Genomic DNA, 14,597 nt, shown 5'->3' on the forward strand with positions numbered 1-14,597 from the left:
GAGCCTCAATTCTCAGGATGTTTTTAAAGTTTTCGAAGTTGAGTTGTTCAATTTCTTAATTCTACCATGGGTTCTTGGATTAATGATTTCTATACATTGAATAATGACTTATTTGACTTTCTATTGATTATTTTAACCTAAATTACTATGAACCCATGAATAGGATGAACCCTAGATTTTGACTGAGTTATGGGTTATTTGATATTTGATCTAATATTGATGAATTGTGGTGTAGATCTCTATGGGCTTTCTAATGATGTAGTAATTGTATTGAGTTGATATCAAGGTTATATTAGATTTATGAATCACTATTGAATTGACCTAGTTTTCATTGATTATTGTAGTTTCTACGTTGAATTATTGTTCAAGGCATTTGGTAAGGGCCTTATGTTATTGAATTGGATGATTTACCATCGAACTGAGGTGTTGAGGATGTTCTGGTTGTAAGGTCCGTATTCACTTTTACTTTGATGTTTATTATACTTAAATTATGTTTTTATTGTTATGTTCCACTTAAGGTGGTGGTGTTATGTGTTTTACTTGAAACTAATTTGGCCTTGTCGGCGTTACCTTATGCAATATGATGATCAAGGCCTTGTCGGCACTACTTGAAGTAATGTGACTATTTGTGTAGTGTATTGTGTGATGTATGATCATATATACCTACATTCAAGTAATGTTAAAGTTTTGATGTATATTAGGACATCATGTTAGACTATGACTATGTGCTTATATGTGTAGTCTTATATGTTGATACATGATTCTTTCTCCTTGACTATATGAGATGAGATGGTTATATTAATGATAACATAGTAACGAATAGGATGACATAAAGATGATAAGGGTTATCCTAAGTGCTTGAGAAATGGTATGCTATATGTGATAAGGTGAAAGAATATAGTGTCTTGTTTGGTAGACTTGTGTCCTTTACTTTATAAATGAAGGAATGTTGTGAGATTATAATATGTCTTGACTAGGTAGCTTATGCACCCTTGTCATGTATAAATGAAATAAATGTGAGACCTTAGACTATGTTAAGAAGGTCATGTACGTCATAAATGTTATGTTATAAATGTTGAAGTTGAGAGCCGTAATGGTATCCTTCATGTAAAGAAATGGTGGACATAAGGTTAATTGTCTGGAACGGCATCATATTAATCATTAGGAAATTCATAATGAGCTATCTTAGTCTCCATTGAAAGGTATCCCTAGTTGACCTTTTTGGGTGGGTGAATGTGATTGGGTTATGAACTATATAAGGAAACCTCTTCATGTGATCCTTTGATATCAATTACTCAATGAGAACCAAGGATAGCACCGAATAATTATGTTATACGAAGTATCTCTACTTGAGAATGAAACTAGAGTACATTGTACCTCTACTGAGAATGAGACTAGAGTGCCTAAAAGACCTTAATATTCCTTAACCATGTGCTTACATGGGATATGTCCTAGTTCTACCCTTGGCAAGTAGAACACCCTCATCGAAGTAGGCTAGAATTGCAGATTCCATGTCTAGCTATCATGGTTTATGAGTTGATACATCTTGTGAGAATGATTCTCTCCTAGGTATTCTAAAGAATCTCTTGAGTGTGTGTATAAGGGATTGTATGGGCGGTCGCTTCACAACTCACTCAAGAGATACTGAGAGACACCCTTGGTAGGAGAATCTTACAATGATTCTTTGATGTCTTGAATTGTTTATGTGACTCAATATTAGTGTTCTTGAGGGTCATTTAGGTATGCTTAGGGAGGCGGTATGGGCGGTCTCTCTTTGTTTGACTTAACTGAATCTTAGTATAGCTTTGAGTGGGATAATTACATGCAATAATGTGTATTAATTGAAGGAAGGAGATTTCACTGTACAGTGAAGAGACTTCAGTATAATAGTGAATCGACTCACTGTAAAATGATTATTAAATTTTGATGTTTATTTTAAATATTTTATTATGTGTTTCTAAGTTGATAAATTTGGTTCTTATGATCATATTATGACATGTTCAAGAAAAGATATATATTTCAAATAAATGTCCATTTTCATGTTTTTTATGCATAATAGCATACTTAGTACATGTGGTTGTACTAACTCCATTCTTTTATCTAAATCTATAGTTCATGGTTGGTGGGAAGCTTTTGGGAAGTGAAGACTTGGATTATTGCATCGTTCAAAAGAAGTTGAAGTATATCCTTATTTGACTTGAGGGCTTACATGTGTTTTATGCTTTGTTTTATAAGTATTGTAATAGACTAAGTATTTCAATATATTAATGTATGGTTTGTGCCCCAAGTATTCTTGTGTCTTAACATGATGAGATTGAGAATTCTATTTCCTATTGCTTTATATTAAAGAGTTTTTAATTTCGCACAACTTTTTACTATGTTTATGCGAAGAATGATATGTAAGGGCTTGTACAAAAGCTCCGAGAGGTCAAGTACGCCGGTTGCAATCCGAGATTGCCCCTAAATTCTTGGTTGTGGTTTCAAAAAGTGACAAGCTTGGTATCAGAGAATAGGTTTGTGGTAGTAGTATTAGGATTCAAAAAGTCCCATCAAGTCACGTCTAGTAGAGTCTTGACCATCGGTGTGATTCGCGACACATCTAGGGGCGAGAGGCTATAGGACGATAGAGTTTCACTTTTTTTCTACTCCTATGTCGTGCCGTAGAGTAAAATTTATAAGTGCTTTTTTCTCATGGTTTTCCTTATTATTCTAGACGATGAATACGACGAGGACACCAACTAGGAGAGTTGAGGAGAATGAGGTGCAAGAGGAGATTCCGCCTCAAGTTGAGGAAGTTGAGTAAGTTCCTCAAGGTGCTCAAGTACCTAATATGGGAGGAGGTGATGATTCCCCAAAATTGAGTAATAGGGATATTCAGGAGGCTTTGCTTGCTTTAGCCTGAGCCATGACTACTCAAGTAAATTTGAGTATTATGCCTAGGTAGAATGTTGTGGAGAGCACTATGACCTCTAGGTTGAAAAACTTTGCGAGGATGAATCCTCCTATCTTTCTTGGTTATAAGGTGGGAGAGGATCCCCAATAGTTCATAGATGAGGTTTACAAGATAGTGCATGCTATGGGAGTAACATTTAGGGAGAAAGCAGAGTAGGCTACATATTAATTGAAGGATGTGGCTCAAGTGTTTTTCACACAATAGAAAAGCAATAGGCTGGAGAAGTCGGGTCCTATTGAGTGGGAATAATATAAGGAAGTTTTTCTTGGTAAGTACTTTCTCCGTGAGATGAGGGAAGTAAAGGTAGAGGAGTTTATCAATCTCAAGCAAGGCAATATGAGTGTTGAGGAATATTCTTTGAAGTTCTCTAAGCTGTTCAAATATGCTCCCTCTCTTGTGTCAAATCCAAGAGATAAAATGTGTCACTTTGTGACTGGTGTCGCCGACTTAGTAAGGGAAAAATGGCGTATGGTGATGTTACCTGATGATATGACCGTAACTAGGCTCATGGTATATGCAAATCAATTGAAGAGTCTAAACTTAAGAGGATGGGAAACTTGAAAAGGGAGGTTCTAGTGACCAAGAGAAAACTAGGTTGAAGAAGAGGGGTCAAACTCGAGAAGAACCTAGGGGAGCTAAGGTGAAATTTAAAGTAGTTTGTTCTCAAAATGAAAATCCTACATGTGTCACTTGTGGAAAGAGGCACTATGGGAAGTGTCTAGCCGGTACTAGTGGTTGCTATGGTTTTTGTAAGGATGATCATAAGGTAAGAGATTGTCCTATCATTGCGGCTATAGGAAAAGAGTATAATCAAGTTGCTCCTAGTGCTGAAAAGGATGATGCACCAATAAATAGGCAATTCTATATACTCCGGGAAAGAGAATCAACGACTCTTGGGACTATCGATGCCCCGTCGATGGATGTCGTTTGTAGGGACTTAGACTGTAGAGGAGATGGACCAAGGGCAAGCCTCATTCCTAGACCACAGACAAAGAGGATGGTCCGTAGGTCAAGGGACGGCCCGTAGGTTGGTGTCTGTCGATGGTGCAGTCTCCTGCATGCAGTTCACTGTCCAAGGAGGGGTGAACTTGTAATTTCACCCCACATACAAATAAGAGTATTGGAGGTTTATTAGGGGTATTTTGGGTATTTTAAATTTGTTTATAAGCATAAAACACATCGAATACTTCATTCTTCTAAATCAAATTCCCACTTCTCTTAGAATTCTCTCTAGGATTCCCTTGATGTCAAAACTCAAGGAAGGGCTTAAAGTGATTAATTGAGTGGAGATTCTTCATCAAAGTAAAGAATTATCTTCATCAAGGTATGGATATTTATCCTTGAGACTTTCTTCATCAAGGAGCCCCAATTCTCAAGATGTTTTCAAAAGTTCTCAAAGTTGAAATGTCCAATTTCATAATTCTACCATGAGTTCTTGCATTAATGATTTCTAAACATTTAATAATGATTTAATTGATGTTTTATTTATGATTTTAACCTAAATTACCTATGAACCGATGAATTGGATGAACTCTAATTTTGACTAAGTTATGGGTTATTTGATATTGATATAATGTTGATGAATTATGGTGTAGATTTCTATGGGCTTTCTAATGATTTTATAGTTGTATTCAATTGACATCTAGGATATATTAGCTTGATTAATCTCTATTCAATTGACCTAGTTTTCTGTGAGTGTTGTAGTTTTGACATTGAAGTGTTGTTCATGGCCATTGGTAAGGGCCTTATATTATTAATTTGGATAATTTAACATCAATTTGAGGTGTTGAGGATGTTGTGGTGGTAAGATGCCCTATGGTGACAACCCAAAAATTACTATGCTAAGTAAGGCATAAATGTACATAGAATGCCTAGGTTAGACCGGGTTCACACGAATTGATGCACGTGGAACCAGACCTTTAAACATATGCACTAGCCATGCCGACCAACTTGTTAAGTTAGTTGAGCTACGAAGGGTTGGTTCCAGCCATGTTGGGTACCCGAATACTAGGATTCACCCGGATGAGTCTTAACCGGACAGAGAGGGTTAGTCCTAGGTTTTAAGGGTTCTACGGGTATAAAGGTAATTTCGGGTTCGAGTTTGACCGGACCTCCACACTCGTGTTACAGATGAGTTGGAGGCATTAGGGGGCACAAATTAAATGATAAAAAATTAGAGAAAATAAGGAGGGTCATTATAATAACTTAAAATATATTTATAATCAAATTTTTACCATTTAAGTTGTGTTGAATAAGTCAACATCAATTCCCACATAAGGGGCAAACGACTCCCACTAGGAGTGTGATTCATGCCCACTCTTTATTGTTTATATTACTCCTTAAAAAAAATTTCAGTTGTACCTCACAATTGAAAAACAGAAAATAAATGTTAACTCACTGTTCTAAATGTATTCTTGGCTGCATCCATCAAAAAACAAAAGGAAGAATTCGTACGCCTAAGTGTTTTATGTAAAGAACTTCACATGGGAACAAGAATCAAAGCTCGGAAGAAAGGTTTGTGTGTGGGTGGGGATCTGTTGTTGTGGCTAGTTGTCAAGGCTGAAAAGGTATGGGTTTTCTTCTCTCTTGGTCCCTTTCCCAAGATTCCCCTAAGGTTCAGTTTATGTCTAATAGAAAAATACGGTTGCCTCCCGTTGCATTCCCCATTTATTAGATCCTATGAACGAATTGATGCATGCGTTTGCATGACTTCTAGTAGATGATTTTATGAATGATTGTCATTGTGTGCAATGTGTGTTTCGGTCTGTTTATTATTTGTTATGTACGTCCAAATGTTTAATGTCATATGTGCACAAAACATGTTGTTTTTCTGTAATTGTATTTTTATGGTTTACTTGAAGAAAATGGTGAATCATGTGTTATGTAATGTTGTGTGCCTAACTTACAAAATAAATGGTGATGTTCTTGAACAAGAAAGTGAAATCAAAATCCTTAATGAATTGGTTAAAAGTATAGGTAAAACTTTGAGTTAAACGCCTAGGCTAAATGTAAGAAATTGAATTAAAATCATTTGTTAATTGAACATGGTTTTGGCTAGTCACTAGCATAAATAAAGAAAAATAGAGTCTTCCATTTAGGGTAGATATTGAGACCTTAAGGTCCTAACATTATGAGAAGAAGACTTAAATTAAAAGAAAAGAAAATACGGTGAGAGAGAGGATTCGAACCCGGCTCATTGAAAGAAGCCTTTAAAAATAGTGTGAGAGGGGGGTTATAACTCGGCTCCTTGGCCAAGGGTGTGAGATACATAAATCTCACACAAAAAAAAATAAAAAAAATTGAGGCCACTGGGATTCGATCCCAGATCCTCTTGGCCGAATGAATGAAGTCATCTAGTACTCAAAATAATTAAAAATAAATTGCTTCCAAGGGACCGAACATGGGTCCCTTTGACTGAAACTGTGAGACACATAAGTCTCACATATAATATTATCAAATGCAGCCACTAAGGATCAAACTTGGGTCCCTTGGCTATATTTGTAAACTGCATAAGTCTTACAAAACATATAATTAGAATATCATGAAACAGTTGGTCAATTATGAGTAAACCGAAATGGCTAATACCATTAGTTAATGGTAAGATTAATAAATAAAATTCACTTAATGAGGTGAGTAATTATGTTAAACTGTAATGATAATTAAAAATTTACAACATGATAAGAGTCTAAGATGAATGGTGAGACAAGTCTCAACCAAGCCCTAGTAAAGGTCAGTTAAAGTACTCACCTAAGAGAGTGTTCAATATTAAGAGACAAGTCTCAATCACATTCTATATGTGAGTGTAAGGACAATTCACACTTAATGCGTAAATAAGAAATGAGGAATCATCTAATGATCTATGACTACCTCATGCTAAGAAGCAAGTTTCGATGATGTATGAGTTCAATGTAAATAGGAACTTTAAACTAAACACCAATAGGCTAGCTATGAGTGTTGATGCCTTCTTTCGAGAAAGGTGGAGGTTCACATAAATCTCATGAGATAAGACTGTCCACCAAGGTGGTTATGGGTCTCCCCAAATCTCCTAGTCTTTGAACTATGTTTCCAACCTAGGGAACTAGCTTCGTTCAAACCCATAATGCTAGCATGTTTTGGTTAAACGTTGGCCAGTGACTCCCCCTCTTTTCGGTGTAAGGAAAATACAGGATTTCATGATGATAACATAATATATGTGGGTTAAGGTTGGAAGTTCATCAAAGTATTAAGTACAGTGAAATGAATGATACCGAAGGTATTTATGCAAGACAATAAAGAAGTGAAACAGGATTCAAGTAATGACAATAGGTCATTCTTGGTCATTGCACTTCATGATCCCAATGGAAGTCTTAAACATCATCCTAGGTATAGCTGGTGTTCACATCATCATATGAATGAATGAAATGAATAATGTGAAGTACAAATGACGAATGAAGCAGGCTCAGTGCTAAAGGGGACCCTCAGGTTGCGATCCCATATACTGGGCCCTCACTTGAGATGTCTTAATTCTACATCCATGATTTCAAGGTCTCATGGATATGAAATGTATGGTATATGAAACATGAAATGTTTATTATGTGAATTATGTGTGTATAATGTGTGACATATTCATGGTATGACCTTCCTAATACGAAATAGTCAAAGTCAAGAGTCTTGACTTTCTAAGAAAGCATGTTGATTAGGAAGCCATTATTCTTCATGCATTACCGTTATCTGTTGTTTAATCTACCCATACTTAGTACAAGTGTGTACTAATTCCATACAATGTTATAATTTTAGGTGCAGGCTCAGGTGGACGTTGAGGGCATCATTACAGCTGTTCGGACTCAGACTTTTCATCCAGACTTATTCGGTCCTCATGTATTCGAGGATGCTTGCAATTATATTTATTTCATAGTATTAGGTTGGAACTAGTGGGGTATGTTCCACTAGTATTTCATTCCTATTATATTCAGACGCTTGTAATGATGCCATTTTGGCAAGTATTACTTATGACATGAGATTCCATTTAATTCAAGTTGAATTATCTTATAATTAGATGGTTGATGTATGAGCAATGAACTTTCTTACAAATATGTGTTTATATGAAATCTATATAAACTTCAACTATAAACAAAATTTTTTAAATGTTCCGCTAAAATTAACCATATGAATGTGATTAATGCAAGAAGTGGCTTGTCTGCAACCTCTTAGAGGTCAAAGACACCAGTTGCGATTCAGATTCCAGAATATTTATCATGACAAACTTATTATCAAAGACTTAGGTTAAATATCCAAGATATATGGATCATATCAACCATGTTAAGTAGTTTCTAAGTTATGGTAGTGAATAAGTTATCGTAGTGAAGTGGACCACTATCATGAATTAGAGACTGCATAATGTTTAGGAAATTTTCTCTTCTTCTACTATCTATCGTGCTATGTGGAATTGTGACATGATTGTGTCATTAAGAATCTAACTCTTTTCTTGTATCTATGTGTAGATAATGAATTCGAGTAGTAGTGCAGGCAGAAGGGTAGGTTAGGCAGCTGCTAGAGGAAATCAAGTTCCTCCTCAAGCCCTAGTTGTTGCTGATCAGGTGCCTGTCAATCTAGTTGGGTTGACAGATGGAGCAGTGAGGAAGGATTTGCTAGCGATGGCACAGGCCATCACTACAAAGGCTCAAGCAGCGAAAGAGGGTTCTCCCAGAGAGAATCCTCATACTGGCACCATGGCTAGCAGGCTGAGGGATTTCACCAGAATGAACCCTCTAATAGACTATAGATCCAAGACCCATGAGGATCCCCAGTAGTTCGTGGATGAGGTCCACAAGATCCTTTGTGCCATGGGAGTAGATGAGGAGGCAAAGTCTTAGTTGACTTCATATCACCTCAAGAATGTGGCACATATTTAGTACCGGATGTGGGCTGATAGCCGAGCATGTGGAGATGTTTCCATCACTTGGGATGTTCTCAACACTGCCTTTCTGGAGAGATCCTTCCCCAGAGAGCAACGAGAATCTAAGGTTGAAGATTTCATCAACCTGAGATAGGGATGTATGTAAGTCATGGAGTTTTTCTTTAAATTCGTTAAACTCTTAAAGTATGCTTTTTCTCTGGTGGCAAACAGCACAGAAGGAATGAGCAGATATGTGACTGGCGTGGTGGAGGATATAGTGAAAGATTGTCGGGAAGCCATGTTTCTTGATAGTATGGATATGGGCTGGTTGATGGCGCATGATCACCAAGTGAAGGAGACTCACCGTAAGAGGAGACTTCATGAAAGCAAGAACCCTAGGACTGCGAATCAGGTTGGTCCTAGCTCGCAGGGGCTCATTCGGAGTCCATAATAGATACTTAGTTCAAGAGACATTCAGGTAATAATGCTTCTTCAGCAAATGCAAATGCAAAAGTAAACGAGTCTATCCCAAGAAAGGGCAATGATCGGAACGTCCAACGAAAAATCAAGCTTTGTGGTAAATGTGGACGTACCCAAGAGAAGTCAGCTGATGTTGTCATGAGTACGTTGCATGTCTTTAATTTCCCAGTGTATGTATTGTTAGATGTAGGATCCACTCTATAATTTTTTACAACTTTCATAGCTAGTAGATTTGATGTGCTTCCTGACATTCTGCATGAGCCGATTATAGTAAGTACCCCCATAGGAGACGACATTAGAGTAGAACACTATATAAAAGTTTTCCAATTCAAATCCTTGATAGAGTTAGTCATGCTAATCTTGTGGAATTAGTCATGCTCGATTTTGATATAATCTTGGGTATGTATTGGCTCCATAAGTGTTATGCAACAATAGATTATCGAAAGAGGGTAGTGAGGTTTTAGTTTCCAAATGACTTAGAGTAATAATAGGAAGGTCATTTTTCAAGTCCATTTGACCAAATTTTTTCACACTTAAAGGCCAATAAGATGATACCTAAGGGGTATTTGTACCCCTTAGTAAGAGTCAATGACTTAGATCAAAAAGTTCCTTCAATAGACTCAGTATCAATATATAATGAGTTCCCATATGTGTGTCTGGAGGATTTACCAGAAATCCCTCCTGAACGTGAGATTGATTTTTGTGTTGATTGAGATCACAACACCAATCCAACTTCTATTCCCCCGTATAGGATTACCACAGCTCAACTCAAAGAGTTGAAGTTGTAGTTAAAATATATACTTGATAAGGGATTCATCAAGCCTAGAATATCCCCATTGGGTGCTCCAGTGTTGTTCGTAAACAAAAAGAATGGAACCCTTAGAATGTGCATCGAATATTGGCAACTCAACAGAGTCACTATAAAGAATAAGTACCCTCTTCCCAAAATTGATGATTTATTTGACTTACTCAAAGGTTCAAGTTTCTATTTAAAGATAGACCTTCAGTCAGACTAGGATCAGCTTAGAGTGAGGCGAGATGATGTTCCTAAGACGAATTTTCATACTAGATATGGACATTATGAATTTTTGGTCATGTCATTCGGTCTCACTAATGCACCAGCCGCTTTTATGGACCTTATGAATAGAGTTTTCCATGAGTACCTTGATTCTTTCTTCAAAGTATTTATAGATGACATTGTCATATACTCTAAGTGTAGAGAAGAGCATTAGGTACACTTGAGAAAGACATTGCAGGTACTTAGAGAACATTAGTTGTATGCAAAATTCAGCAAATGTGAATTCTGGTTGAGATCAGTTACCTTTCTTGTTCATGTTGTGCCTGAAAAAGTTGTAGAAATTGATCCTAAAAAGGTTGAGGCAATGGAGAAATGGCGAAGACCCCTTACTCCTACTGATAATCGCAGTTTTCTAGGTTTGGCCAATTACTATCGTAGGTTTGTGGAAGGATTTTCCACAATTTTTGCTCCATTGACAGCCTTGACGAAGAAGAAGGTGAAGTTTGAGTGGTCTAAAATATGTGAGAAGAGCATCCAAGAGATCAAAGACCAACTCACTACAGCCCTGGTTCTCATATTGTGGAGAAGTGATGCAGGATATGTGGTGTACTGAGGTGCTTCCTGAGTAGGTTTGGGATGTGTTCTTATGCAGGGAGGCAATGTGATTGCATATGCATCGAGATAGTTTAAAATCCATGAGAAGAACTATCATACTCATGATCTTGAGTTAGCTGTTGTAGTGTTTGTATTAAAACTTTGGAGATACTATTTATATAATGTACATGTGGATATATATTCTGACCATAAAAGATTTAGTATGTTTTTACACAAAGGGAGTTGAACCTTCGTCTGAGTAGATGGTTAGAATTACTCAAACATTATGTTATGAGTGTTTATTATCACCCGGGTAAGGCCAAAGTAGTGGCTGATGCGTTTAGTCGATTGAGCATGGGCAGCATGTCTCATATTGATGAAGAGAAAAATGAGCTGGTTAAAGAGGTACAATAATTGGCTAGATTGGGTGTACAGCTGGCATATGCACCAAGTGGGGGTGTTTTGGTTCACTCAAGTTCCGAATCCTCATTTTTTGTAGGAGTTAAAGCCAATCAGAATCTCGACCAAGTACTCATGGAGTTGAAGGACTCAGTATTGAGTAAGTTGAATGACTCATTTTCCCTAGGAGGGGATGATGTACTCATGTACCAAAACAGGTTATGTGTGCCCAATGTTGATAATTTGAGGTCTAATATTTTGGCAGAAGCTCATGGTTGCAGGTATACCATTCATCAAGGTGCCACCAAGATGTACCATGACCTTAAACACGTCTATTGGTTGGAAGGCATGAAAAAAGATATCTCTAAATTTGTGGAGGAGTATCCAAATTGGAAATAAGTTATGACAGAACACCTTAAGCCTAGGGGTCTCACTCAGATGATTGAGATTCCAACATGTAAGTGGGAGGCTATTAATATGGATTTTGTGGTTGGTCTGCCAAAGACTAGAAAACTACGCGATTCTATTTGGGTTATTGTTGAAAAATTACCAGGTCCGCTCACTTCATAACAGTGAAGTATATGTACAAATCTGAAGATTATTCCAAGCTTTATATTATTAAAATAGTGAGATGGAACGGGATTCCGCTGCCTATCATCTCGGATAGGGGAGCCCAATTTACTTTTCATTTTTGGAGATCTTTCAAAAGGGGCTTGCGCACACAACTGAAGATTAGTACTGCTTTTCATCTGCAGATGGATGGTCAAGAAGAGCGTACCAACAATAACCTTGAAGACATGCTGAGAGCATGTGTTATTAACTTTAAGGGGAGTTGGGATGATCATTTGCCGCTGATTGAGTTCTCTTACAATAACACCTACCATTCAAGTATTACGATGGCACCTTTTGAAACACTATATGGCTGAAGATTTATGTCTCTGGTTGGGTGGTTTGAGGTAGGAAATCTGCCATCATTTGTTATTATATCGTACATGAGGCTATGGAGATGGTGAAAATGACCAGAGAAAGGTTTTCTACTGCTTAAAGTTGTCAAAAATCCTATGCAGACAACAGAAAGAGAGCTCTAGAGTCTGAGGTAGGTGATCAGGTGTACTTGAATATATTACCCATGAAAGGGTTGATAGGTTTTGTAAGAGAGGTAAGTTGAGTCCAAGGTATATAGGCCCTTATGAGGTCTTGTAGCGAGTAGGGAATGATGCCTATGATTGAAGTTACCTCAAGATTTTGGCTTATGTTCATCTAGTGTTTCACGTTTCAATGCTTAAGTAGTGGCTAGGTGGTCCAGCATCCATCCTTCCTGTTGAGGGGTTACGAGTTGATGAGAGCCTTTCTTATGAAGAGAATTCAATAGAAATTTTATATCTTCAAGTGAAGCGACAGAGGAACAAGGATATTGCCACCGTCAAAGTTCTATGGCGGAACCACCTTGTTGAGGGGGAAATGTGGGAGGCAGAGGATGACATGCGATCTTTCTATCCTCATTAGTCCTGTTCATAAGGTTAGATATTCTTTTCCTCAAGTCTAATTCATGTTTAAGAAAATCTAAGTTCTAAGTAATGTAGTCAACTTTGTGTAATAGGTCACTAATCATATGTTTTGAAATAACACTATATGAGTTAAAATGAAGTTATGTTTGCAATCTTTTGTGTAGCATAGGCATGTTTTCTGTGTTGCATGAATTGTGTTGGGCATTAAGTTAAGTGTGATTGAGTAGGAAATTCCTCAATCTAAAAAATGAAGCCTTAGATAAGCTTGCATTATATGCACCATCCAAATAAATGCAGATCAAATGTTCCCAAAAGAGAAAAATTTAAGTATGATGAAGTAAATTTTGAAAATCACCCTCTTTGATTAAATTATATATAGTGCCATTCAGGGACGAATGTTCCTAGGGGGGAAAATGTGAGAACCGGATAAAACTATGCTAAGTAAGGCCTAAACGTACATAGGATGCCTAGGTTAGATCGGGTTCACACGGATTGATGCGCGTGGAACCAGACCTCTGAACCTGTGCACCAGCCAAGTCAACAAACTTGGTGAGTTAGTTGAGCTAGGCAGGGTTGGTTCCAGCCATATTGGGTACTTGAATACTAGGGTTCACCCGAATTAGTCTTAATCGGACTTAGAGGGTTAGTCCTATGTTTTAAGGGTTCTAAGGCTATAAAGATAAATTTGGGGCAAGGGGTAGTATAGTAATTACCCTAGGCTGATATTTTATTAATTAAATAAGGTTATTAATTAGTCAAAATGGGTCAAATCTTGGTGGTCAAACCTGAGTTTGACCGGACCTCCACACTCGGGTTCGAGCCGAGTTGGCGGCATTAAGGGGCATGAATTAAATGATTAAAAATTTGAGAAACTATGTTGGGGAATTATAATAACTTAAAATATATTTGTAATATGATTTTTATCATTTGAATTATGTTGAGTAACTCAACAATAATTCCCACAAAAGGGGCGCATGACTCCCACTAGGAGTGTGCTTCGTGCCCACTTTTAATTCTTTAGATTACTCCTATAAACAATTTCATCTTTACCTCACAACTAAAAACAGAAAATAAACATAAACTCACTGCTGTAAAAGTATTCTTGGCTGCATCCATAAAAAAAGGAAGAATTTGTACGCCTAAGTGTTTTAAGTAAGGAACTTCACTTGGGAATAAGAATCAATGTTCGGAAGAAAGGTTTGTGGGTTGGTGGGGACGTGTGGTTGTGGCTGGTTTTCAAGGCTTAAAAGGTATGATTTTTCTACTCTCTTGGTCCCTTTCCCGAGAGTCCCCTAAGGTCACTTTAAGTACAATTGAAAAATTAAGGTTGTCCCCCGTTGCATGCCCCTGTAATTAGATCGTATGAATATTTGATTCATGTGTTTCGGGCTGTTTATAATTTTTTACGTACGTCCGAATGTTGAATGTCATACGTGCACAAAACATGCTGTTTTTCCGTGATTTTATTGTTACGGTTTACTAAAAGAAAATGGTGAATCATGTGTTATGTAATGTTGTGTGTTTAACATACAAAAGAAATCGTGATGTTCATGAACAAGAAAGTGAAAGTAGAGTGCTATTGTTTAAAGGTATAGGTAAAACTATGAGTTAAAACGCATAGGCTAAATGTAACAAAGTGGATTAAAATTATATGTTAATTAAACATGGTTATGGCTAATCACTAGCATTAATTAATAGAAATAGATGCTGCCATTTGGGGTGGATCTTAAGACCTTAAGGTCCTAACAGTAAGAGAAGAAGCCTTAAATT

The 14,597-nt window shown here is 37.1% G+C and overlaps 1 protein-coding gene across 1 annotated transcript; it reads left to right on the top strand.

Moving 5' to 3' along the window:
- The first annotated feature begins 8,827 nt into the window (after nt 1-8,827).
- Nucleotides 8,828-10,939, top strand: LOC107003831. The gene is made up of 4 exons (XM_015202101.1): nt 8,828-8,955; nt 9,060-9,240; nt 10,528-10,564; nt 10,626-10,939. Exons 1-4 carry the CDS (start codon nt 8,828-8,830, stop codon nt 10,937-10,939), a joined length of 660 nt encoding a protein of 219 aa, XP_015057587.1.
- The last annotated feature ends 3,658 nt before the right edge of the window (nt 10,940-14,597 follow it).

Source organism: Solanum pennellii, chromosome 11 (genome assembly GCF_001406875.1).
Source record: "Solanum pennellii chromosome 11, SPENNV200".
NCBI lineage: Eukaryota > Viridiplantae > Streptophyta > Magnoliopsida > Solanales > Solanaceae > Solanum > Solanum pennellii.